At 43.3% G+C, this 25,531-nt stretch overlaps 1 protein-coding gene across 9 annotated transcripts; it reads right to left on the reverse strand.

Annotated features, from left to right (window-relative positions):
• Nucleotides 1–1,646: 1,646 nt before the first annotated feature.
• Nucleotides 1,647–24,991, reverse strand: LOC121893759 (inositol hexakisphosphate kinase 2-like). Of its 9 annotated transcripts, none has more exons than XM_042405764.1 (8): nucleotides 24,902–24,991; nucleotides 20,526–20,593; nucleotides 17,463–17,614; nucleotides 7,065–7,589; nucleotides 4,950–5,184; nucleotides 4,050–4,234; nucleotides 3,430–3,605; nucleotides 1,647–3,199 (listed from the first exon to the last, which is right to left on the reverse strand). In XM_042405764.1, the coding sequence occupies exons 4-8, from the start codon at nucleotides 7,339–7,341 to the stop codon at nucleotides 2,492–2,494; spliced, it is 1,581 nt and encodes a 526-aa protein (XP_042261698.1). In that variant the 5' UTR covers nucleotides 7,342–7,589; nucleotides 17,463–17,614; nucleotides 20,526–20,593; nucleotides 24,902–24,991; the 3' UTR covers nucleotides 1,647–2,491. The 9 variants fall into 9 exon arrangements, with proteins under 9 accessions (XP_042261698.1, XP_042261699.1, XP_042261700.1 ...); XM_042405765.1 differs by having other exon boundaries at nucleotides 7,065–7,988; XM_042405766.1 differs by lacking the exon at nucleotides 24,902–24,991 and adding an exon at nucleotides 24,487–24,856.
• Nucleotides 24,992–25,531: the final 540 nt, after the last annotated feature.

Raw genomic sequence — 25,531 nt, forward strand, 5'->3', positions numbered from 1 at the left:
AATCCCCCCCCCCCTCCTACCCTGTGATCACAAAGCACAGAAACATCACACGCATGTCCCGCTACAGGACTGACAGCAGCTCTAATGCTGACCTCTGACAGTCTATTAAACATGGCAAACACTGGAGTCTGAAAGTGGTGTTTAAATGTATACTCATAAACGCCCCCTAACCCTGCCTTGACCTAGACTCTTAAAGATTAAAGTGTCTGTCTGCTGGGTCAAGCCTTTTACAGTACTGGGTTACAGTAAAGGGTTTGACCTTTTAGTCCAAGGCCGCCATATGACTACAGAAGCAAAGCCCTAGACTGACAACAATATATACAGACCATGCTCAACCAATGACATGGTTGTTTTGCAGAATGTTGCCTGTTACAGTTAAGCCTCAGGAGCATCAGGTCATAAGAAACTTGATACCAAAGCCAAATAAAAATCATATAAGTTATGGGGGGAAAGACAGTTCTCAGTAACTTATACTAAAATTTGTAATTGACATGTTGTTTGGTTGTTTTTAGCTCATTTACAGCTATTCAACAGAGCTACTTTTTATAGGCAGTTTGAATCTGTAACACCTCATGGGACAACCTATCTACGTCCAAAACCCAGCAAGCATGTGACAGATGGTGAGTTGCGGGAGGTCACTATTTTCAGCATTAACTGAAACAAGCACAGTCTTCACAATATGATCTACTCTAACCAACATGTGAACAAAACAGCCTTGGGAAGTGTTTTTAACTGTGGCAGAATAATATTTCGGCCCTAATTTGACAAAAATAACAGAGTGAGTAGCTGTAGGTGATGTAAAATTGATATGTCAAACATCAAAATATTGCTTGAAAAATGAGCCTGAAAATAAAATGGTGCTTTACTTTTCAGACTGATTTGACATCAGTGTATCAGACGGATGTCTGTGCCAGTGGTACAGTACATTCCTGAGAGAGGACACTGAAATGGTAATGGCCCGTGCACACTGTTGACACAAGCCTGGGTCTGCTTAATGGCTCTTCTCCATGTGGACCGCTGCTGCTCCTCACACAGCACAGAGCCCGTGACTCTGAGAGCAGATGACTCGCCTTGTTCACTTCTCACTCTGTCTGCCTCAGACTGGTTAGGGGTGACCAGGACCGGCTGAGGCGGCTCAGGGTGCCGTCATCCTCCTCCTGCCAGAACAACCCAGTCTATTTTAACATCTCTGCAACGGATACATTCTAGTCTGAGGGGGGCAAGTTTATAGATTTGTTGGGGGAATCTTATGCCTTGGCTAATACTCCTCAACATCACAGGATGTATCTACAACTATAGCCTGAGTTGAAAAAGGCAGGCCTCGCTCAGGATTGACATGTATTCCAGTTATTTTCCTGCACAGCAGGTGGTGGGAGAGGGCCTCGGCTGCCTGCTCATATTGAGTTGCAGTCCTATCATACTTTCCAAGGAATCTGTAGCGGTATTAATTAATCTTTCATCATGTGCTCGTACTGGCTAGGACACAAGTGTTTGCTTCATACATACATGCACACACCCTGGAACCAACCTTACATCCTGGACATTTGCATGAAATTTGACAGTTGCGACAATAAAATCTGTTTCGGTCTTTAACCCAATAACTACAAGCTCCTGGACAAACAAACATGAAAGAACACACACAGATCTTAGCACAAACAAAAGTCTTTAATTTCTCCCCCAACAAACTGTGGACAACACAGATATACAAGATAGAGGTATCCAAACATGTTAAATAACAATATTAATTAATATCATTATTGTAACATTAATAACATGGAATGTAGTAATCTCCATTCACATTCTTTTTTGAACTTTTAGTTTATTTTATGAAACATGTCAAATAAATAAATAACTCTATAGCATCTGTCTGATACCTATATGAATATAGTCTCTTTGAGTGAAGATGAACAGGGAAAGAAGGATGGCAGAATGAACAGGCAAAAGAGAAGAACGAGGGTGAGCTCACTACCTTCTCTTCCCATCGACTCTGTCCTCATACATATACAACTCCTGCCCTCTCAGATAGCCCTGTCTCATTTTAAACACACACTTGTTCATGAGAATGTGTTTAAGTGCATGTTTATGTGTGCAAAATGCTGACACTTTCTTTGGAATCGGACACAAGAAAAACATTTCTACTGTCTCAGAATTCAAACTGCTTTTATTTGCTGCCTACCCTTTTTTTTCCTAAAGGTGAATTGGGTTAAAACAGAATGATGACAACGGGTAAATCACTGCATCAGTTACACAGATGGCTCTCCTATGTTACTTGCAGGTCTGTTTGGAACCTGATGACGGACACACACAACAGGAACATTGAGAAGCACCAACAGCAGAAACAGGAAGGGGGTCCAATCACAGGCCAGCTACAACAAGGTCTAATTTTGAAGAGGAGAGAAGAAATCTCTCCCCTCTTCTGTAGTCCAGTCCTCCTCTTTGTGTGTAATTGTGCCTCTGTGTCTGAATGTGTGTGTGTGTGTCATGTCAGTCTTCAGTCTGTGCTGTGGTTCTCCAGCTCGGAGATGAAAGTGATCAAGTTCTGGAGACCAAAGATGTACCCACTGTCCTGGCCCTCGTGGACCACGCTGTCTTCCCGGTAATGTCTGCAGGTGGTGTGGGCAAAGTCTATCATCCTCACATCCACCACAGGGCTGCGGGGGTCTGAGTGAGACAGGCAACCCGGGCTGACACCTGAGCTCCCGCCACCGCCGCCGCCACTGCTGCTGCTACTGCTGCTGCCACCGCTGCTGCTGCTGGAGCAACTGTTGCTGCCGTCACTAGACGTGGAGGGGCTGTGAGGAAAACCAAGTGCACCCGCTACTTCACCCATCGCCTCCTCTTCTTCCTCCTCCTCCTCCATTTCTGGTTCAGCTTCCGCCTCCTCGTCCTCGTCCTCGTCCTCCTCATCCTCTTCTTCCTCAGAGAGGCCGTCCTCGGTGCGTCGGCGTGTGTGTTTTCGGTGGTGTGCACCGTCGTAGATGATGAGAAGGGAACTGGAGTAGAAGCGGTAGGATTCGCAGGCTTCCAGGGCAGCTTGCATGTCTCTGAGCCTGCGCAGCACCGGGGAGAGGAGTTCACGTCGCAGGCGCTGTCCACTGTGGAAGAACTGGAACAAAGCCTCCTTGAAGCCTGGGAGGGTCAGCTTGCGGCCGTGGTATTTATTCATGAACATCAGCTGGCCCGTATCAGACTGGTACACCTGAAGGGACAGAGAAATATGGACAGGTTGAAAAAACGTACACACTTCCAAGATGCAAGATGCTTCTAAACAAAAATTGGAACTGGAACAAAAATTTAGTTTTGAGGTTTTTGCTGGCTCATACAATAAATGTTGTGTGTCTTTATGTGTCACAAATTGTCTTGTTCATTTTTGTGTAATTTCAGTCAACAATCATGGTATTTAGAGCCCAGTGTTGGCTCGCGGCCCACCTGCATGCCACAGAGGCGGACTCCTATTGAGGCTGATGTGCTCTGCTGGCACTTGCGGATCTGCATGGCCTTCTTCTCCTCCGATGCATCGTCTCCGTGCTGCCGTGTGCCCATCTTCAGGTCTAACACGCAAGGGACTGTGTGCCGCCATGTCAGGTTCTCTAGCAGGATGAATTCTGGGGAACTGAGTCAAGGAGGACAAACTGGAAGAACTGTGGCCATGTCTCTCTACACTTGTATCAGCTTCCAACTTAAAACAAGGTAAGAGATCAATCAGGATGGAAGCTTTTCCACAGCACACACGTATGTGCCAGTCACAGTAATATCAAGTCACTAATGGAAGTGCTTTAGAAACATGACTCCACAGGACAAAGACATTGATAGCTAGACATTGTATTAGATAACCAGCCTTGGTTACAGCCTTAAGCCATGTACACATCTCCATTGCGTGCAAATATGCAGGCGTCAAGGTGTCCTAGTGGCTCGGTTGGCCAGGACACATGCCGTGTCCTCTGGCCTGCTGCCTCTGTTGCATCTAATTAACATTTCTCAATGAACAATGAATCCTGTCTCAGTGATACTGAAAAAAAAAGGAAAGTTCTCAGCAGGTAAAAGGATACTGTACTGGTTACGGTGCTTGGCGTTCTCCTTCATCCTCTGCAGGTGCTGCTGGTGACACTTGAGGCTCCAAGGATTGTGTTTGAGCTGTGGGACAGCGTTACTGTGGCTGCGCTCCAGTCGGTAGTAGAGCACCTCGGCCTGCTGCAGCCACTCCAGCTCCACATCCTCCTGTAGCATGTGCACACTGGATGGCAGAGGGATAGAGAGAGCTGCGTTAGTTTTACAGAGAAGTCAGGAAGAAAAAACACACTCATTCACTGCTACTGTGCGTGTGTGCGTGTGTGCGTGTGTGTGTGTACATACGTGTGCTTGGTTGGTAAGTATGGCAGCTGTTATAATGTATAAAAAGAGGAGCCCAATGCAATAGCGTCTTTCACTCACTAACACCCCTCCATTCATCCTCCTTCCATCCTCCACCCTCAAGCAGTGTCATCCTCCTAGTTGTTTTTCCACTCCTTAGGTCAGGGCTGACTCAGTAAAGTCTTACGTTTGTGTAAACGCACATACATGCATCTATTGCCATTATGTAACCCTAAGGCTGTGACACTCCCTCTGGTTGCCAAGGCCACGGATCAGCCTCTCGCAGTATTTAGAGTCCATTTTGCCTTGGGTTGTATGTGTAAGTCAATGTGTGCATCATCAGTCGAATAATGTGAGTCTCCAGACTACAGCTTTAGCATTCATGGAAAACGAAAGATCGCTTTAAATATATCATGGTTGTGTAACAGTTCTGGAGTGTTCAGTGCATCATCTGCCACTTTCAACTTATTCACTTTCAATTTACATGAGCCTTGGTATCAGTGTGAAAGTGACTCACTTTGTCTCCGCCTGTTGATGCTTTGACTACACCTTCGATTTTATCGTGAGTAATGGGTCCCTGAGGGTTACTTTTATCTCACCTCTTGTCCTTGTCTTTGCGGGAGTGGCGGCTTCGGCCATCTTTGCTGTAGTTCTCGCTCTCCACGAGCAGTGAGGATGTCATCATTTTGCTCCACTTGAGCATCTTGCTCTTGGGCTCGCAGTCGGCCGAGGGGTCCTTGTTCTCCAGATCGGCTGCTGGGTCACTGTGGAGGGGGTAAGCGATGAGGCAAAGGTTCCCTTCTTCATCCTCCTCGAAGCTCACTGACACCACACCTGAGACGAGGGCAGAGAGGGAGACAGAAGGACATGTTAGACGTCTATGTCATGGAGAAGTGAAGAGAATATGTCTCTCATAAGGTAACAAAACACAATTAAGCCGATAAGATAAAACAAGCTCTCAAGTGCCAAGCATCTCTTATCCCCTTCTCGTTGCTTTTTGCAGAAGTTACACTTACAGAGTAGTCTGAGTTTACACCCACATCTCTTTGAGACATCTCCTCCAACAATACCTGGTAATGACTATGACAGACAGAGAGGATATGACAGAGATACTGAGCTCTCAAAGCAACACAGAAAATGACATAATGAAGAAACAAAAGAAGAGGAAGAGCTGGTCTAATATACAAACACACAGAATGCTCTCCTAAGCAGGTCTGATGCTAGAAAGAAAGCAGCCCAAACACAAAAGACACAAGGCTACGAAGCTGAAGTCAGAATACTGTTTATTAACAACAATTTTATCTCACACAAACTTTTGTGTAACATATATATCATACAGAAACCCCAAAGCATCACCACACACAAAAAGAATGAAGCTACTAGCTTCAGCTCCAGACAAAAAGCACAGCAATTAAGAGTCAGCATTGCAGCAAAAGTCCAGAAGATTCCTGACGCCTCCAGAGCTACATTACAGTCACTCCAACAGCAGATTTATATTTGCACAATTGTATCATAAACAGCCACACCCCTTTAAATCTCATCCCATAATATGGCTGAAGGAGAAGCCAAGATAAGGTGAAGGAGAGGAGGACTGAAAGAGTAAATGAAAATAAAGATAAAGAGGTGAAAATGCTGACATGGAACAAGAAGGCCCTGTTGGCAAAGACAAGGCTGGCAAAGCAAGAGAAGAAAGACTGATTGTAATACCATCCTGTGATCACATGGTCGACTCTGAATCAGTTTCCTTGTACCTCAGTATTTTGGAGGTGAACATTAAAAGCATCAGTGGGGCTTTTAGGACAATCAGAGGAAAGTGACTGCTTTGTATTGCCTTTCACTTCTCCGCTGGGGCCACAAAGGAAACAGCTGCACTGGCCCGTGAAGGAGATGTGCGGCAGTAGAAGGGGATGGAGAATGATAAGGACACAGAGGCAGGGGGCTTCTTAGGACCTGGCAGATTCTTATTCTTCACTGTTGCTACACATCGCTCGTTGAGTTTAACCTCTCCCAAGCTCTGAATGAATGATGACAAAAAAACTCAAGAGCCTGTCAAAGTAAGTTTGATAGATGTACAGTGTGGCTAGACATGTAAAACCAGTCCAACAGTCTCTGTTTGCTAATATCACTCACAGTGCTTCATTTTCAAAGACCTAAAGAATGTGCAGAGGAGGGGAATCCGTCAGGTTTGTTTTTGTGAAGCCCTGTCTATGTTAGCCTCTTCAGGTGACCTCGTGGTCTCTCTCCGGCAGCTGATTGGATTTCTAAATATGATCGAGGAGAGGTCTCACTTTGTATCCTTTTCACCAAGCTGGCTGTGTGTCAGGAATACAGAAGATACAGAAGCTCCCACCTTCTCACCAGACTTACCTGTGTTAGTAGCACGCCAGGACACCACAAACAGGTGTCCTGTTTGCTAGAGGCCCACTTCCACTCTCTGCTGCAGTACCCTCCTGTGGAATGATGTGGTAGTGCTGCTACTGGCAGACACCTAGAAACAACTCTTGAGCAGGGGCAGGGAGCTCCGTTTCCTAAAAATCTCTACAATCTTCACATTTTGCAACAAGCTGCACAAACGCAAGGCATGTATGAAAACATCTATTCCCACCTGACTTCCACAAAGGTGTACATAGAGCAGTAGAATAAAGAAAAAGAGACGCATACACAACAAAACACAACAACAACAGCAGAGATTAGAAAGGGATAGTTTTCATTACCTCTATACTGGGGGGTAAACTTCCTCATTGCAGCAGGCAGACTCTTGTAGAATTGATGTTCGCGGGGGATGAGGGGCTTGCAGATGGTCTGCTCCCCGAAACGCAGGACACAGGAATGTCCCCCCACCTGGTGTACGAAGGGCTCAAGCATCACCCCTTTCTCCATGTAACACTGCTGGTGCTGCAGCTGGTGCTGCTGCTGTTGCTGCTGCTTTTGCTTTTGCTTTTGCTCTGCATCCATGGCCTCCTGGGCCTGAGCCTCCACAGCCGGACTCATCCTCCTCTGGCCCTGACCACACTACCGCGGGCATTAGCCTCCTCACGCACGCACACACAATGTGGTGGGGGCCCTATCTGGCAGGGACACACACACACTCACTCACTCGCACACTGCAGATCCTGGCGAGGACTGGTCCTGGTATCTCGCATTAAGATTGCAGGTTTATTCAAATTATTCCCACGATGTCTTCAGAAGCCGTTGTTGTGATGTGATCTGCGTTTTCGTCTGTGCAGTCGGGGATTCAGCTGGTCGAAAACAAAGGACAGGAAGGAGGAAATAGAGGAGAAACAAAAGAAACAGCTCAGGTTTAGTGGATGTTTAATTCCTTTTTATCTTCTTGTCAGGTAACTCGAGCAGAACCAGAAAGCCCTTTTATGTCCTTTAAGTGTTGAGGTTGAGACTAGTGCTGCAGCGGCAGGATAAAGCAAACAGAGACAGATCCTGCTTGTGCCTCTGCTGCAGACTGAAAGCTCTCTGACAGCTGAGAGCTGGCTCGAGACTGGTAAAGCTCTCACAAGCCTGACAATCGGCCCGCCCACATCACAAGTAATCCACCAATCAGGAGCATTCAAAGCAGGTTGTTGGGTGGTAACCCTTCCAGGGAAAGGAGCAAGCAAACAAAGACGGTGGTGGGAGGGGGGAATCTGGGGGAAGGGAGAGAGGAGAGAAGAATAAAAACAAGGAGGGAGGACGAAGCTGAACTCAGCTGTTTTTCTCTCTATGTGACAGCCGTGTTTTCACAACCTGACAGAACAAGCAGCACTATTTCCTTTTATAAAGTGAGGTATAAGGAAAGGAACAACAGAACACAGCGAAGAACGAAACACAGAAACTAAGCAGTAATGCAGGTGCTGACTGACATGAAGCTCAAAACTCATGAGCAGGAGTCAGATATAAATAAAATAGTTACTGTACAGAAATCCTGGCCTGAAAAATAAACAAGCTTTGGCAGGTTCTTCGAATGCTGATTTTACTTAGGATACACTTTTTTGTACCATTCTTGGATATATTTTTCACACATTTTACATTGCAAAACACAGGTTTTGTTTGATTTTTGATTTTGCTGGGGATTGCAAAGTCAAATATTTACAATTTTGTATTTACTTTCTCTACATACACCATAATCTACAGCTGTAGCAGCACTCAGCTAGCCAGCCGAGTACATATACCATGAGTGAGTAACATTTTGGGAGTCCATAATGAAGTGAAGTTCATACTAGTCAGAGTAAAGCCCACTTTAATAAGAATTTGAAGGATTTATAGAAACTGAAAGAGTAGAAGATGTACCTGGCAACAAAAGGTCAGGATGTGGTGTGAAGAAGACAGAGTGGGGTGAGGAGGGGTGAGGCAGGGGGTTGCTAAGAGCTTGTGCTATAGCCAGAGTGGAAACTATAATCCTCATCTCGCACCCTCCCGGTCTTTCTTGACACCGATTATCGGAGCAGGCAAAATAACATCTGATAAACCCAGTGACTCACTGCTGTCTCCATTCATGTGCATCCACCTTTAGATTGTTTGTGGGAAAACACAGAGCGCACAGTGTATTATTACTATAACATATGAAATGTTGATCAGTGTATAGTCGTCCATGTTCGTGGGCGTTAACATACTGTATCATCCTGTGTTGTTGTGCATGTGTGTTGTTTATCCTTGTATGCCTCCACGTGTGTGTGTGTGCGTATGTACTGTACGTTACAGTCGGACACTGGCTGGTTGTGCAGGGACCAGAGTCAGAAAGCCCAGCACTAATCTCTCTAATCCTGCCTCTTGGAACACAAGAGGAAAATAGGCCATGACAAACAAGTAGAAAATAGCCACAGTTACACTTAAACACACATATACTGTACACCACACACAAACACTAAAGCTTCAGTGGGGTGGCCCCTGCAACTTCTGGGCGCTTCCTACATGCTCCCACTCCAATATCTTTCATCAGTGGACACTTTACTGGATAGACCACATAGATCTCAGCTGGGAAAGCTCTCCTCTGTCAGCCCTGACTCTCTGAGATCACTTATTTGTATTCCAATATAGCTGCACACAACACAAGTGTTGTCACTGGCATAACATTCTGTTTTTGTTGTCAGACGGCTATTAAATCATGATTGACTGGGGGTAATGACTGCTAGCAGTAACCCCAGCATTGAGAGCCTTGATCAAATCCCTATTTTATGACCATGTGCTTGTCTTGCAATATAAACATAAAGCTATGTGAATGTCAACACCTGTATTTCCTGCTATATTAAAATTAGCTATCACGGAGAGACAGACAGTTGTGAAGAGGCCCTCACTAAAATCTGTCAGTGTCATTTATATCCACATTTATGGAAACAAGATACTTGGTATTTGAAGCTAAAACAGTTCAAGCACTCGTTAAATCTAACTGACATCCAAACACTTGGACCATCTGGCACAAACATAGGCAATCAAAAATGTAAATCAAACATTTAAGTGATTTACTGTTTAAGCAATAAACCCTTAAATGTGTGGATGGGAATTTAAAAGGCGCGTGATGGAACATTGAATCCCAAACTGGAAAAGAGATTTAGAAGTGTGAAGAGGAAATTACATTGAGACCAACAGAAAGAAATGTAGTGAGACGTAAGTGAAAGCTATGACCTTGATAGAAATGGGCCGTGCACAGCATGGGGCGGTAAGCGGGGGCTTTTCACAGTACTGCTGAGGTGTGTGCCAGTCATAAACAGAGACACTGAGATGTGCAGCCAACAGGAAGTTGGATTCCAGCCCCTCACCTTCACATAGCTTACCAGAGTCGTGCAGTTAGAGGAACGCCTCTTGACAACATCTGAGCTTTTTTAACCTTGACAAAAGGGAGAGGACGGATTTGAATCTATCTTACAAGGTATATCAGATGCCTTGTGTTTGCTCTTTTCTGCAGCCTGCTGATCGAGGGTCAGTCAGTGAGAATATCATCTACAACAGCAAGCAGGATATATTTAGGCTGGAAAATGAAACCCAAATCATTTTCATTCCATATGCTTGAACATTCAGTTGATCTAAGACTCTAGAAATATCTCTACTAAAATGAATTTGAATCCCCATAAAATGCGCAATATATATATAACTCTACAGAGGCTCACTTGAGGGCTAGAACCTACTCCATTATGCAATGGGAATTATCCACACATAGTGGATGTCACCAGTCCATCACATGGATAACAGACAGACCAACCATCACCTTTTCATTGAAAGCATAGCTGAGGTTCATTCTTATACCAGGATCTCGATTCTTGGTATTTGACCTTTGTCTGTAGCTGTGACCATGGAAATCATATGAATTATAAAGGAAACAGCAGCTATAGGTTAGTTAAAGAGTGACCCTAAACACATCTTTACTGGGTCTTTCATTCTTACCAGTTTCTTTTGCCAGTGTTTTTGCTAGTTTCATTCTTTTGCAAAGCTGTTTCATTGATTAGAATTGGTCATTTAAAATCAAGTCACATGTCAAGGTCACCACACAGGCATGTCTTTGGCTTGTACGGAAAAAATTGCAGCATGGAGGACACAAAAACTGATGAGAGGAGAACTTGAATCCATCCTCCAGAAGTTATTGTGCATGCTAAACCCTAAGCCTAAGTCACTGTGTCACCTCCAGTACAATGTTTTACCCTGTGTGTTACCTCATGCTCCATCTTCAGTGTTAATCAGAGTCAAAGCCTTGCAGACAACTGTCTCAACATTCTCACCGTGATTAACATGTTCACTGAGATCAGAAGGCTCACTTAGTGAACTTCATCTCGTCAGCTTTTATCTACAAACAGTAACAGTGCAGCAAAGGGGACAGAGTGAGAGCAGGTATGTCACTCAAGTTATCAAGTGGGTTGATGTTACATCGAATCAAGGCCGCAGCAACTCCACAGGGCTTTACAGCACGTTCAGGCGTCCCAGAAATATGATCGGCAGATCTGTCTGTATTCAGAGGACGCCTGTGCTGCAGGATGGTTGGAGGTTAGGGGGGTTTCAGGAAGGAAAAGAGGGTGATGTTAATCTTTTGCACTTGTGTGGCCATGGACATTGGAAGAAGAGGGTAATATGGAGGTGCTGAGTAAATTTAGATATTAAACAGATGATGAAGATATGGACGCATTAGAAGTGAACATGAAAGGCAGAGTAATAAAGGGCACACGCACGCACGCACGCACGCACGCACGCACGCACACACACACACACACACACACACACACACACACACACACACACACACAAACAAAGGTATTTATTCATATATATATGGACAGATGTATTGCATGGTTCCTACCTCCAGAACAGTAACTATCTTATAAATACCTCCAATAAACACTACGTGTCCTCAGTTCTCAGAACCAGCTTGTTTGTGTTTTCGTTCTGTCGACCTTATCTCCTCCAAGAGCCTTAAAAGATTTAGGATGAGACAAATAATCTGAATGAGGTGGCATGAGTCTGGATTTACCTGGACCTATTTACGCACTGGCCAAGGGGAAACGTGCGTAGACACATTGACTCATATTCATGTGAGCAGAACACTCAGCAGCCATGAGGATCACACACGCACACGGGCGGAAACAGAGCAACAGTGCATACACAACAATTCCTTACTAAGACACAAACGAGTAAACACAATCACACACAAACACACACGCTCTACCTCTGTTACCCTGGCACCTGGTGTGAAGCAGTGGTAAAAGGCTGATTTTACCTATGTGGTGAATTGTGGGATCATTTTCTAGACTGATCACCTCATATCATACCAGATAAACCAAACCATCAGGGGTCACCAAACACACTAAGTCTCCACTAAAAATATGCCAACATGTTGTTGGCAACTCAGGCTGCAGCATAACTATTAATACACAAAGTCTGTTCCAAGAGACAAATAAACACAGGGATCATACACAGGGGAAACAATTCAGTGGCTGCCACCGCAGGCCAATTGGGCAGACATAGAGGTTGTCACAGTAAGTCTATGCTTAGGACTGTATGGTGATGATACGAGTGATGCTTGCCTGTATTTCGATACCATACAAGATAAAACTATGAATTCTGACAGAGGGGCAAGACTGTGTATGATAACTATGTACATGCATGTGTGTACGTGTGAGCAATGAGTGGAGGGTTATCAGTAATGAGGTCATTCTACACTCACACCCATCCTGGAGCTGTTTCCTGTCTGACATCTCTACTCTCTTCCTGAACAGGGAGGTTAAAGATGCTAAATATGACAAAGGCAGATGAGACAGAAAATGAAGCAGATATGGGTGCCGTGATAAAGAGGCAAAGCAAAATTATGATGAAAGGAATACACAAAGATTTTGGCCTGCTTATCAACCTAATTAACTCTTAAATGAGAAGCGCAGTACCAAAATTATCCCGATGTCCTCAATAAATCATTTGCAAGTATGGCGAGTAACTGTGGTGAGCTATTCTAAGGATAGAGGATGTTGTATTGCTGTACAGATTGTCAAGCCCCTTTGGGCTTTACAGTGATGAAAGAGAGGGTGGGTCAGGGTGATAGGTATGGAACTGGAAGAAATCTAACTGGAGCAAGCACAAGATTGGGAGAAGGGCAGGATTAAAGCTGTGAGTATCAGAGGAAAGGAGGACAGATAGAACTGGTTCTGGAGGGCACCATTCCCCTGCCAATGGTAAGCTACATCACATTAATTAGCCAATTATTTAGCCTCGCAACAATGCCAAGAGCAAGGGACACTCTTCTAATTATATATAAATTGGTAGAGCGCCCCTAAAAACCCTGTCTGTATTTAAAACACATTGGTCTTTTTTGACTTTAAAAACAACACAGGGTTGACAGTGCTTCTCTAAGGCTGTATAAGGAAATCTTCCTAGTATCCGATAATCCACTAGTACTGCCAAAGTCTGTGACTGGATGGTGAGTCATTGAACTAGGAGAGTACTAATAAAGCTGCAAAGCTCAGCGACGCTGGACAGGAAATAAGGATGTGGATGTCACACACTTCCTGGACTTAGGCTTTGCCACACACACTTGAACTGTCCACACCTCTCAGAATCATTAGACAGCTGGCTGCGGTCCACTGACACAATGCAGTCCAGCAGCTCTCGTCTGGCAGAGAACTGTTAACGGGTTCTTGCCCTATTGAATGCCTCGTACACAATGTGGCTTCAGTGCTACATTTTGGGAAAGGCCCTTCATTAACTGATGGTGATGTGAGACACATCGCCATTGCTATTATAGAATCCTTCAAGATTTCGCCTATTGAAGTAAGAATTGTACAGTGACATTAAACCCATGCTCCTTAAGTTGTTTTGGTTCTGGCATCCTCCTCATACAGGCCTGGACTGGCCTGTTTCCATGTTCCTCCTCTGCAGCTGAGGAAGGTCATAGGGCATTGGCTCACCCCCACTCTTTGGTTCAGTTTCTAGGGAAGCCACACAGACAGGACAGCAGAGAAGTCTCTTCTCTCCCCCGACAGCCTTCTGGCTTGTTTGGAGAAAACCTTTGGCCTCCCAGACCTCGCTCAAAAACAAATCTGTGATTCTACTCTGAGGAAAACAAGTTATTCTCATCACAAAATCTGGCAGACTTCTGCGCAGCCAGTGAGATTCGGAGTCCTTTTCCATGAACAGAAAAAAGGAAACAAGAGATGTTACAAGAGTAGACACATTATGATATAATGCCAGTGTCTCATTAAACACAAGCCCACGATAAGATACAGTCCATTAAGTGAGACTTTGATATAGTTGTACAGTTTTCTTAATGTTAGACTAGCCTGGACCAAGCCAGGCTGTGGGCAGGTAAAGGTTAGGTCAACCCCAGATATCCATTATAGTCTCACATTTGGCCTGTGAGTTGGGTTACACTCTGTTAGCAAGTGATACCTGTTGACATATCAGTATCACACGCACCAAGTCAGGCTCCTTACTCTGCTGTATTGGGGCTGAAGCCCATTTTCTGTTAATCTTATAGATAGGGCTCTTGACATAGTTGTATGTCAATGGCACTCAACACCCCATCCATGGCTTCACATGCAGGACTGTAGCACCAGGAACACTTGAAGGCTTGCCAGAAGAAACACAACACAGCAACATACGAGCAGATGCTGCAGTTTCAAGGGCAGGGGGCCAGGGGCATACCTGTTTGTTTTCTGAGTGCAGTATCTGTGGCATTACCTCCCTGTAGTAATTAATCTCTACAGACACTCTTGCATCGAAATCTGGCCTGAGTTGCCATCTCACACAGTATCTAGCAGTCCTTTGCATTTTAAATGTCAGAGGAATACACAAGCGGCACAACAACTGCTCTGATCGCTCAATATTAAACACCATTTAAATGTGCAAACAGTTAGAAAAAAAATGTGAATCTCTGAATCTCTCTCTAAATAATAAAGTGCATGTTCACTGGTCTGATATTTGCAGATATTGACTGTGAATGTTCATTTTGAATGTTACCTGTATTTTTAAAATACAAAAACATTTTTAAACATACAAGAGTTTTAAAGAATTGCCATTTGATGCATATGGTGAGTTATAACTTGTTTCAAATATTTATATACAACCAAAAGAGATACAGGGCTAATACTGCATTGGCTGTGTAACAAATATATAGATGTGATGCTGAAAATCTGCTAATAGCACAGAAAGTTTAGACTGAGCGTGGCCTCCTTGCAGATAAGAAGGAAATGCTCTTGAAGAAAGGTTGAGCACATTAAGGATGTTGTGTGGAGGAGAACTTCAGCAATGTCAATGAGACATAATAATCAAAGCAGGCGCCTCTTTCTTTTCAATTTGACACCAGAGGCTCACATATCAGAGGTTCTCATGATACTGAGTCACCGAGTGTGTGTGTGTGTGTATGTATATATGTGTCAATACAATATATACATCCTTGACATTTCCTCACCTCAAAAATGTGTCAAGTCCCACCATCCACTACCCCACGTGAGGTGACTGGTTTGAGGGCCGCACATCTCTCACACCAAATATAAACACACTCACCTCGCTTGCCATAAATAACAGCACTCATACACCTTATCGCATACTATTAAAAGCTAGGCACTGACATAAACACAATGGCATGCCTACAGTGTAACTCTCCAGACCACCAGCTCTTTCCAGACATTCACATTGTTGTGCATAGCCAAAGAGAATTTGGATGCAGCTATTACCCAAAAAGGAAAGGCCACTGCAATGGTGACAGCTCACTGTCATATCCTGTGTGTCTCTGTTTATGTCATTACAAAGATGAAATAGAGCCATACTCACAAAAGAGCCAGGCATTTCATATAATAAAAAATATGAAGACAAAAGGAAATATGAGAGGAAACTTGATGAGGTGAGATTGAGACAATACAGGAAAAGATGAAGGAGCAAGGAAGAAAGGGATTGTGTAGTGGGAGAATGAGCTGAGCCAATATTGGAGGGACTTGAGGAAATATGAAGCCATGGCTTGAAACTGATATCATCATATTAAAAGAAATGTGATCATTGCAGTTAGAAGACAAGTAACTGCTTCATCCAGGACACCCAATACTGTAAATCAGCTCAGCCTGCAGAAGGCAAACCGTCTCCCGCTGACTGCTGGCCAGATGAATATTAATCCTTGGAAAAAGCCCACACACGTGCAAAAACATAACACGGTAATATAAGGCTCTAAGACGGAGTACAGTTCCAGAAACTTAGAGGCTTGGTGCAGACTGACCTCTTGTAAGTGCACATACTGTATTCTTTACATGCACATACACGCTCACACGTGCACACACACAAATACAAGCAGGCACACGCACACTGTCACACACGTGGACACCCTCCTGAAAGTTAGTAAGTCTATGTAATGTAACAGAAATGAGAGGAGCTTGGGGCTATCAAACAGAGTCTTGTGTGCTACTAAGATACTGTGCGCTGGATGGTTTGCCTCTGCAGTCCTCTTTGCTTGCAGTGCAGCCTGAACTCAGCATCTCAGCACAAGGAACATAAAACAGACCTATGACCAGGATGGGAAAAAGCAATCAGTTACCAGCCAAATGCTTGTAGGTATTAGATGTATGTTTAGATTTATTTGTTTATCCCTTCCTGACCTACTTTATCTGGCAAATTTACCAAAATTCAATTGCATATCAGGTTACTTTCTTTTCCTAGTGATATTTTAACTCCTTCTGTCAAATATTCTTGCTAAAAGTAATGTGCAATAATGTATACACTTGTAACACAAATCAGTAAAACACTAAAAATAGATGATTTATCCTTGTCCAAAGCATGTATAGAGCTTTATGATATTATTCCATATAATTTTAATGGAAACCAAATATGGCATAGTGAGCACTGAAATTGTAAGTAGGTCAAAAAGCAACCCTGTGGCCACCCACAGCACCTATCAAAATGTAGGGAGAAGCACCATTATTAGTGAGCCTTATGGTGGGTGTTTTATGTGGTATTTCAACACCAGTATGACAAGAGAGGGTAACTGGGATGAGGCACAAAGCTCCAGTGTAGTACAGGTGAGAAAACAGTAGGGAGACTTGTAGTGAGGCCTGTGATGAAATGCATGGTGTGTTTACAGACTGTGTGGGTAGGGACGTTGGCTGTTGATACAAAGCGGTGTGGGCTGCATTGGCAGCAGTGCAGCATGTTTGTGTGCCATAGACTGCTCTGCACTGCAGTGCTTGTGTGTGCACGTGAGGAAGAGCGCACATGTCAGAGGATTACAGAAGAGCCCATCCATATCCCCCTCTGAAGACCCCCCCCCCTTCAGACAAAATCTACACCCTTTGCTGCACTAATGCAGCCCTCATTTCTATCCCTTTGTCAAGTGAACATCCAGTCCTCAGTCTTCCCCCAAATAGCAGCATTTATCCGCCATAATGAGCACTTCATCCCCTCAAACTGGCGGTCTACCCAGCAATTTGACATAATTTAGACAACGTTCAGTCCAGTTAAGCTGACATTTAAAGAACCTCTGTACTTTTGGAACTTCCTTTTCTGGACAGTCTTTGGTCTCAAACTGTGCTTTTTCCATCCATCACCTGCAATCCACTGCAATAGCCTCCCATTAACCTCTCATCACCTAGTTCTGTTAAAATTTAGACACCTTCTCAACTCTCCTTCCGTCACTCCGTCTCTTTTTCCCCTGAGATAGAGTTCTGTACCTGGATAGTGAGCAGTGCAAGTGATAGATAAGCAGGGTGGTGGAGAGGGCGCGAAGACTCCTGGGGTTTGGGGTCCTGGGGCTGATGATGGTTTCTGAGTGGGTGCTGATGCGAAAGCTTGGCCTTGTTCCAATGGATTGAGTGAAGAACACCTGAGGCCCGCAGAGAGAGGAAAGAAAGGACAGCTAAACGATGTGCAGTGGAAAAGTACTGTAGCCTCTTCTGCTTAACACTGCCGTGAGGGAAAAGAAGAGTACACACCTGCAAGCAGAACATATACACACTGTCCACTCCCCTGTTTTTCACTCTAATCCAATAGGAATTTGCAAAAAGCAACAAAGACAAATAATAAGTGCCTTGGAGATGCAAACAAGCTGAAATTTGCAGGTCTTCTATCTAGGTCTGGCTGAACAAAACTGGTGTGGCTGGAACCACTTTCAGAGTCCAGGTTGCTTATTTTTTCTACTAGGGATTGTAGAGACTAAAATTTTCCTATTGAAGATCTAAAGTGCCTCTGTTTTCTTAAGGCACACTGCCGTCATGGATAGCACAAGAAGGTACATGCGTAGCATTTCTGTGGCCCCATATTAGTCAATCGTGAGGCAAATGAAGAAACCTACATGCCTTTTTGCATATAGGTTGTAACCTCAGCCAAAATATGTACATGCATTTTCACATTATGTGGTTGAACCATAGACTGTAAAAAAATAATGGACGTGGCCACCGTGACGTCACCCATAGACACAGAGCACGATTAAGACCCACCCAGCCCAGAGGGGAAAACAATTAATTGCTCTCCATTGACTTCATATTGCATAAAGGTGCCTCCTTGTCATTTCAATCTATAAGCAAACAACAAAAAAATGCCTAAAAGCTGCTGTGTGTTGGGATGCACTACGAACAGAATAAAGAACCCAGAACTAAGTCTTTATAAGCTGCCAAATTGAAAAACTGAGCTTTTAAGGAGACACAGGGCTGTGTTCCATGCAGTGGAAGAGGCAGACCCGAACTGTTACTGCAGGGTGCCTGCAGCTCAAAAACCTCTGTAAAAATGACACATATACCTGCACATGTTGCTAGTCACAGAGGAAACACATAAAAGTAAAAACAGAAGAGCTGTTCAATTGAAAGGTATGTGGTCTTTGTAATAGACGTTTAAATCACAGTTGTACAGTTGTGCTGTCCCTACTGTAGATGTGATGTCAGCCCTTGCATTCATGTATTGCATCTTAATGTTACAAGTTTCAGCATATGCTACAAACTACTTTTTTCTCTCTGGTAGACGTAGGGTGCCAAAATAATCCACTGACATGTTGAAATCTAACATTTATAGCAAGATACACACATTTTGATAGCATTTCAGCTTTTGGTTGCATATTATGGCACTGATTGTTTTCCCCTCTGGTGGGCATGGTTTTCAGAGTATGACAAATTGCACTCTGTCTCTATTGGTTTGTAGACTCCCGTTTTCAAGCCTCAACTTTGGCATTTTGACTGTCGCCATCTTGGTTTTTTGGAGCCATTTGAAGAGAGGGTGGAGCTGACCCTAACGCTAGCTGCTAGCTTGGTTAGCACGTTGCATTTATGGTCTATGGTTAACTGTGACAATGCTAATGGTAATGCTAATTTTGGCTAGTGAAAACCAGGCTTAAAACAAAATGTACTTGACCCTCTAAGAAGCTGACTCCTTAGAGGGTCTTTTAGTACAAGTGAACACTGAACAAGACTTTTTAGGCGACCAAAATGTTACAATTAACTTTCATGAACTGAAAACACAGTGAAATAGCGACAGCTATGTCTATACTACTATTCTAACGATACGTAACCAACATTGTCACTGTGGTAGCAACTTGTCAATCACAAGGTAGCCACACCCTAAAGCATACCCTGCTTTATCGTCCACAATTTACAAAATTAACATCATGCTGTATTGAAGAAGACTTGAAACTAGTTTTTGAGACCATAAGCAAATCAGGAAAATGTTTACTGAGGTAATAAATCTAATGATAAGTAGGGTCATTTTCTCATAGACTTCTACACAATCAGACTTCTTTTTGGAGCCAGTGGAGTCGCCCCCTGCTGGCCATTAGAAAGAACTCAGGTTTAAGGCACTTCCGCATTGGCTTCAATTTTTCATACCCAGAGCTTGCTGCTTGGGTTGAACTGGAGTGTGCTCAAATGTGGGAGGTTTGACACCTAAATCTGAACGTGAGAAAATAACAAGGTTGCAGTCTTTAGTAAAACCTTACAATAATTAAACATTATTCAAACAATCATTCTCTAGTCCTCTCCAGCTTCTTCGATCTATAGCCTCAAACACAACACACTTTTATTTGGGCTACTTTAGGCTTATATTTCCCCCTGATAGTTCAACAAATAAAAATAATTCCTGAATTGCGCAAGGTGTACATACATGAAGTGGCTTAAGACCTGAAGAGCCTACAGCATTACCTCTGTCACATCAGCTCAGCTATGATGCAAAATGTATGTTATGAGACATGGACATGCTGGTGGAAGTCTAACAGAAGGTCACATAGCTGTAATTTCTAAATTAGACGCAGAGCCTATCTCTCTGATGACTGCCTTGTGAGGCATTTATATCAGTCTTTAAACAGGGCATACCAACTTTGTGCTGAACTCCATCTACAATGCCCAGCTCCCACTTATCTGTACTCAGAGCCAAGGCAACAACAGGGCATCCAAATGGACATTCCCCGCTGGTGTTTTAGTTACAATATGTTGGACCGTAGAGGGCTGGCTCATTTTCACCCCCCTGGTGAGGACATTTGCATCCACAGCTATGCATAGAAGGACACGATATATCTGATCCAGACTGTCTGTACCTCCCAGTCCAAACACTTACATAACACTACCATGACCTGTCCTAGTAACACTACATCTGAGACAGAGTCAGGGACCGATAGGGAGGAAGAGAATAAACCCAAAGGGAGGGAATGGGGAAGACGGGTTGCAGAGAGTAAAAAACAAGTAGACCAGTGGGTGGACAAGTATCAAAGAAGATAAGAAGTGGACAAGCAAGACTCCAGGGAAGTTCTTGCCTACCTGTAGTGAAAACACCTTTTGTCTGGCTTGGTATGCTCAAAGGACAACCCCTGCTAGGCTCTTTCCACCTGCAAAACACATAAAAACACATGAACACCACTTTTAAAGTCATGACTGTGCATATGTTGCTAAACAAAAGGTCAACTGGGTTAAACACACACACACACACACAGGCACAAACAAAACCAATCCCCAAAAATAGAAACTGTTTCCATGCCACTGACCTCTTCTACCTTGACAGTGTTTTCACCATGAAGGAGTTGCCAAAGTGCATTTCTTCAGAGGCCAAAGCCCACAAATGCTCTCTCGACAAACCGGTGACAAATTAGAATTCACTCTGCCTAACTCTCTCATGCCCAGTAGAATGGGAACAGTATGTTCCTCAAACATAGCGCGCACACACACACACACACACACACACACACATATACTGTACATAAACAGTGTCAGACAAGGCATGAGAGGTGCATGTGTGTGCAATCAGGCAAACAAATTTCAGAAAAAAGTGATGTCTGACTAATCAGATACAGAACAATGACAAGAGCAACGAGGCACTGCTCAAGTTCTGCACGTGAAATGCAGCTGAAGACTCCACAGGGAGAAACTAGGTCCTGCATTGGCAAAAATAGATAAAAGAGTAACTGGAGTGGACAAAGGGCACAGATTGAATTATCTAGAGGGAGAGAAGCCCTTGGAACAGAGTGATGTGAGACAGAGAGATGGAGAGACACTGAAGGGAGTCAGACGCCAGACAGACACAGATATGGATTCTAAATGAGATGGTAGTGCCAGCAACTGCTTAGACAGTCCGGTGATTGTGAGAACAGAGGTTAAATATAAACTCAGTAATCCCCCAACAAAATGGCACTTAATGAGACTCTGCCTGGATGGCAGGTTGTGAGCTAGATGGACTGAGGTGGAGGGAGGAATGGAGCTGGCAGAGGCTTAGGATTGTGCACACAGCCACTCAGAGCAGGTCGGCTACGCGTCGAGTGGAACGGATTCATGCTCAGTGCCTTCTCAATACCATGTTCAATGACAAATACCATGCTCTCCCTCTCTGTCCAACTGGTTTCCATCACATAGGCCAACAATCCACCCCATTGTTGAACTTACGGAACCATGCTTCTACTTTGAAACTTGACTCGCAACTACTAAGCAGAAAAATTAAGCCAATGAGGAGATTATCATATGCAGTCTCAGGATTAAAACTTGTCACTTTCCATGACTAAGAGATGATGACTAACTGGTAAGTCCCAGCCATGAAGGTGAATGATAGCCATGACAGTCCCCCCATTGGATCGGGGTAAGTACCTGAATTATTCAGAAAGGTCAAAGAGGCGCTGCTGGCTCCAGGCCTAGGCCACACTTTGATACTTGGGCCTCAAATGAGGCGCAGACACAGTGTTACGTTCTCTCCCGACACAACCCTGATATGGTTCATCTCTTCCACATTCAGTCTCAAGTGTCTATTTGTCCCTATGTTTTGATCTCAGAGGAAACCGAACTTTAATATACCAGCCCCTCCCTTAAGGCAAAGAGATATGGAGAAGCATTAAGGGATCTACATTCATACTACTTTATGATTCCCATCATCAAAGAGTATTTCTGTCACTAAGCCAATGCTTGTATGCCTTAAATTCAAGGTAAAGGTAAAGACCATGTCTCTATGACAACTTAATGTGTAGAAACCCATAAACTGGAACACTGAGAAATGCTATAAAAACATAAATCAGCTCAGATACATATACATTAAAAACAGGTCCATTTTGTTAAAAGCACCTGGTTGGTTTCCGAGCTTGCCTCTAAATCCAAGTTAGCACAGTGCCAACAAAAATGGCAGTGTGTATGAGTATGTGTAACAAGAGCTCTCAGATCAGGGGACCAGGAGATTAACAGGGGCTGAATGATTGACTGCAAGAAGCTGCATGCCTAAAGGGAGCAGAGAGGGACAAGCTAACCATGCCGTGGCTGAAGAGCTATGGATTACACAATGATGAGAGGCACCAAAGAGACTGCTGTTTTGCCTCTGACAATGAGAGATACAGTGAATGTTTACTCCTTCTCAAAAATCTCATCTAATATTCATCTATAATGTAAAGAAAACACAAATGTCCATGGCATCCCTTTTAAGTATTTAAAAATACAACCTGTGTATGACCTGGCATGCATGTACTGGCTGTGTGCTTTGTTATCAGAGCATGAGTTTGACTTTCTGAACCTGTAGATGTAATGGGGCCTGGCCCATTATGGACCACCACTGAGAACAATTCTGAACCCATCCTTCATCATCATTGGTCCATTACCCTGTATGAACTGTCATCATGACAACAGACAAGTTATCAGTAGTCTCCCTCTCCCCCCAGAGTCTGTCACTACCACAGCAGGACACCATAGAAATCCACAGGTCAGGAGAGATCTTGCCCAGATATAACAAATCATCATGTACATCATCACATTCAAGGAAAAACAGTCTGTTTAACCTGTTACTCCTCACCTCTGCATATGACCTTATTTAGGCCTTATGCCACTTGGAAAGAGCTACAACAGGTTGGTTATCAAATAACTTTGTAATAAGTCCTCCCTAGTGTTTCCTTCTCAGTTTCATCCCTCACCCATTATGATGTTGGTTTTACAAAGGCATTTTACAGTGCGGTGCTCCCTGTGCACACATAAGCAATAGAGTAGATGGACAAATCCTACTTTTTGTCACAATCTGTGACACAGCAGTGTTAAACCTAATGTATTCATTTAAAACATATCAAGTTAATTTATTATAAAGGGCAAATTAAAACAGAGGATTTCGTAATGTTTTGATCTAAAAAAAAGGTTAATGACCCTTTTAATTTCCTTTTTCTTTGAAAGTGCACCAAAGCTGTTTTTCCTGGCAATACATCTACATATTGTCGTGCTACTGCTGTTACACACAGTGAGTTTCCAAACCAACTTATTACATATCATTGTTTATTATGCAAAGTGTGTATTACTAATAGGAGTATTATATTAATGCTATGTATGACTAAACATGCTAGTGTGAGCATGCACACAGGCACTGTGGGAGATCGTGCGTCAGAAAATGAGAGGTGCCTGTGAAATATGTGGAGCTAAAATTTATCTTCAGCGAGAGGACAGCTTGTCATCATCCACGCAACCACCTGGCTTCAGTTTCCATTGACTCTGAATACTATAACAGCATGGTGGAGGCCAGCCAAGCCAGTCAAGGCCCCTCACATGTGGGGGAATCCTCACCATATCATGTGTTATATAAGGGCTAAAGAAGAGTCCTAAACATTGGAGGAGATCCCGTAGGTTTCTATTGGACTTGTGTGAAAAAGAGCACTGTTCACTAGTTGGAGTGAATTTTAATTAAATCTGCAGGATGCCAAATCAACCTCAGAAAAAAATCTAATGAATCTAACCACATGTAGTTCACCATTTGAAACCCATTTGGGAACAGTAGATACCAAATTGAATGCTTTGTGTAAGAACAGGCAAATGTGCAATTAGTTGATCAAAAGAAAATTAATTAGCAACTATTTGATCAATTGTTTAATTGATTTTGTAAGAAAATATTCAAAACATTTTCTGAAAGCAGCTTATCCAGTGTGAGGATTTGCCACTTTTCTCCGTTTTATGTCACTGTAAATTGAATATCTTGGGGTTTTGGACTGCTGGTTAGATAAAACATGATATTTTAAGAAGTCAGTTTGTTACTCTGGGAAATGGTCATGGACACATTTAACTGTTTTCTGGCATTTTAAAGAACAAACAGAATAAAATCTCTTATAGGTCCAACAATGCTAAAAATATCAGTACCTTTAAAGACACAGCCAAAGATACTTATTAATACAACAGCCAAACATAGCACACACTCAAACACTGGCAGAAGCGTGACGTAATCACATTAACTGTAACTATGACCTCAGTCTTTCCCCATTACCACTGTGTTTCCCTAACTTACCTTAAACAGCTAGTTAAGTATTTTAGCTATCCATAGCCACACTTTACTGTCTTGGTAGTGTTTATTTGTGTTCTTTGGCCTTCTTTCATACCTGTGTCCATCACTCACACGCGGCTGATAACATTACTCAGATGGTTTTAGCTAGAAACTGCAGTTTTAAGCGTTAACTGTTAACGTCACACAAAGCAACGTTAAATAACTAAAAGTTTGCTCAAATTATCTAACGCTAACACCTGCTGGCTGGCTAGCGGTAACCTTGGTTACGCAGAGTAAATGGGGTAAATTAGCCAAAACTAGACGCTTCTCTTTTAGCAACGGAACATACTTTATACGTCCGTGAGCTGTTGGCGTTACATTGCAACTCAAGTTTAACTTCTACATTAGGCTGAGAACTGAGCGAGAAATGTAAAATTACCTCTTCGACCACCCTTGCTTTACGGAGCCCACTTCGTTTTCAAGTGTGCATTTTCCGGTTGTGGCAACTGACTCTGATTGGCCCACTACTCCGGAAGTAGTTGTTTGGGTGCCATGGCAACAAAGACGGTTTTCATAGCAGACACCACGGTGCTGATGTGACTAGTAGCAGCAGTAGTAGTAGTAGTAATAATAATAATGATAATAATAATAATAATAATAATAGATTTAATGTATACCGCACTTTCCATTCATAGTGAAACTCAAAGTGCTAACGTATTAATAACACAGAGCACACAACATAAATAAAATGATAAGAGTTCATATTTTTTACAAGAGACTAGGGTCTGTGCTGCCCTCAGATAAATAAATGTAGTAAGGCAGAACAGTTAGGTGGAAAATACCACGTTTTTACGATACGTGTACGTAAGTATTTCCAGTTTGTCAGACTTAATCCACACCTACTGTACATTTCAAAGGGACTTTCATTTGCTATGCATTGCCATGAAGTAGTCAGACTCAGCTCCACCTGGACCAGCCACATTATTAAAATTCTCCTTACAGACACATTCATATTTTAACACTGTAAAAGGAGGAACCATTCTTCACAGAAAGTGATTTTACTTTTAAT

Source organism: Thunnus maccoyii, chromosome 3 (genome assembly GCF_910596095.1).
Source record: "Thunnus maccoyii chromosome 3, fThuMac1.1, whole genome shotgun sequence".
NCBI classification, from domain to species: domain Eukaryota; kingdom Metazoa; phylum Chordata; class Actinopteri; order Scombriformes; family Scombridae; genus Thunnus; species Thunnus maccoyii.

What these genes read in the sequence shown, in the direction of transcription:
- LOC121893759 (XM_042405768.1), bottom strand. Translation starts at nt 7,341, where the DNA reads ATGAGTCCGGCTGTGGAGGCTCAGGCCCAGGAGGCCATGGATGCAGAG. An exon ending in GTTTACCCCCCAGTATAGAG is followed by an intron (nt 5,185 to 7,064) that starts GTAATGAAAACT and finishes CCCTCGTCTCAG; the next exon opens with GTGTGGTGTCAGTGAGCTTC. An exon ending in CAAGCACCGTAACCAGTACA is followed by an intron (nt 3,606 to 4,049) that starts GTATCCTTTTAC and finishes TCAGTTCCCCAG; the next exon opens with AATTCATCCTGCTAGAGAAC.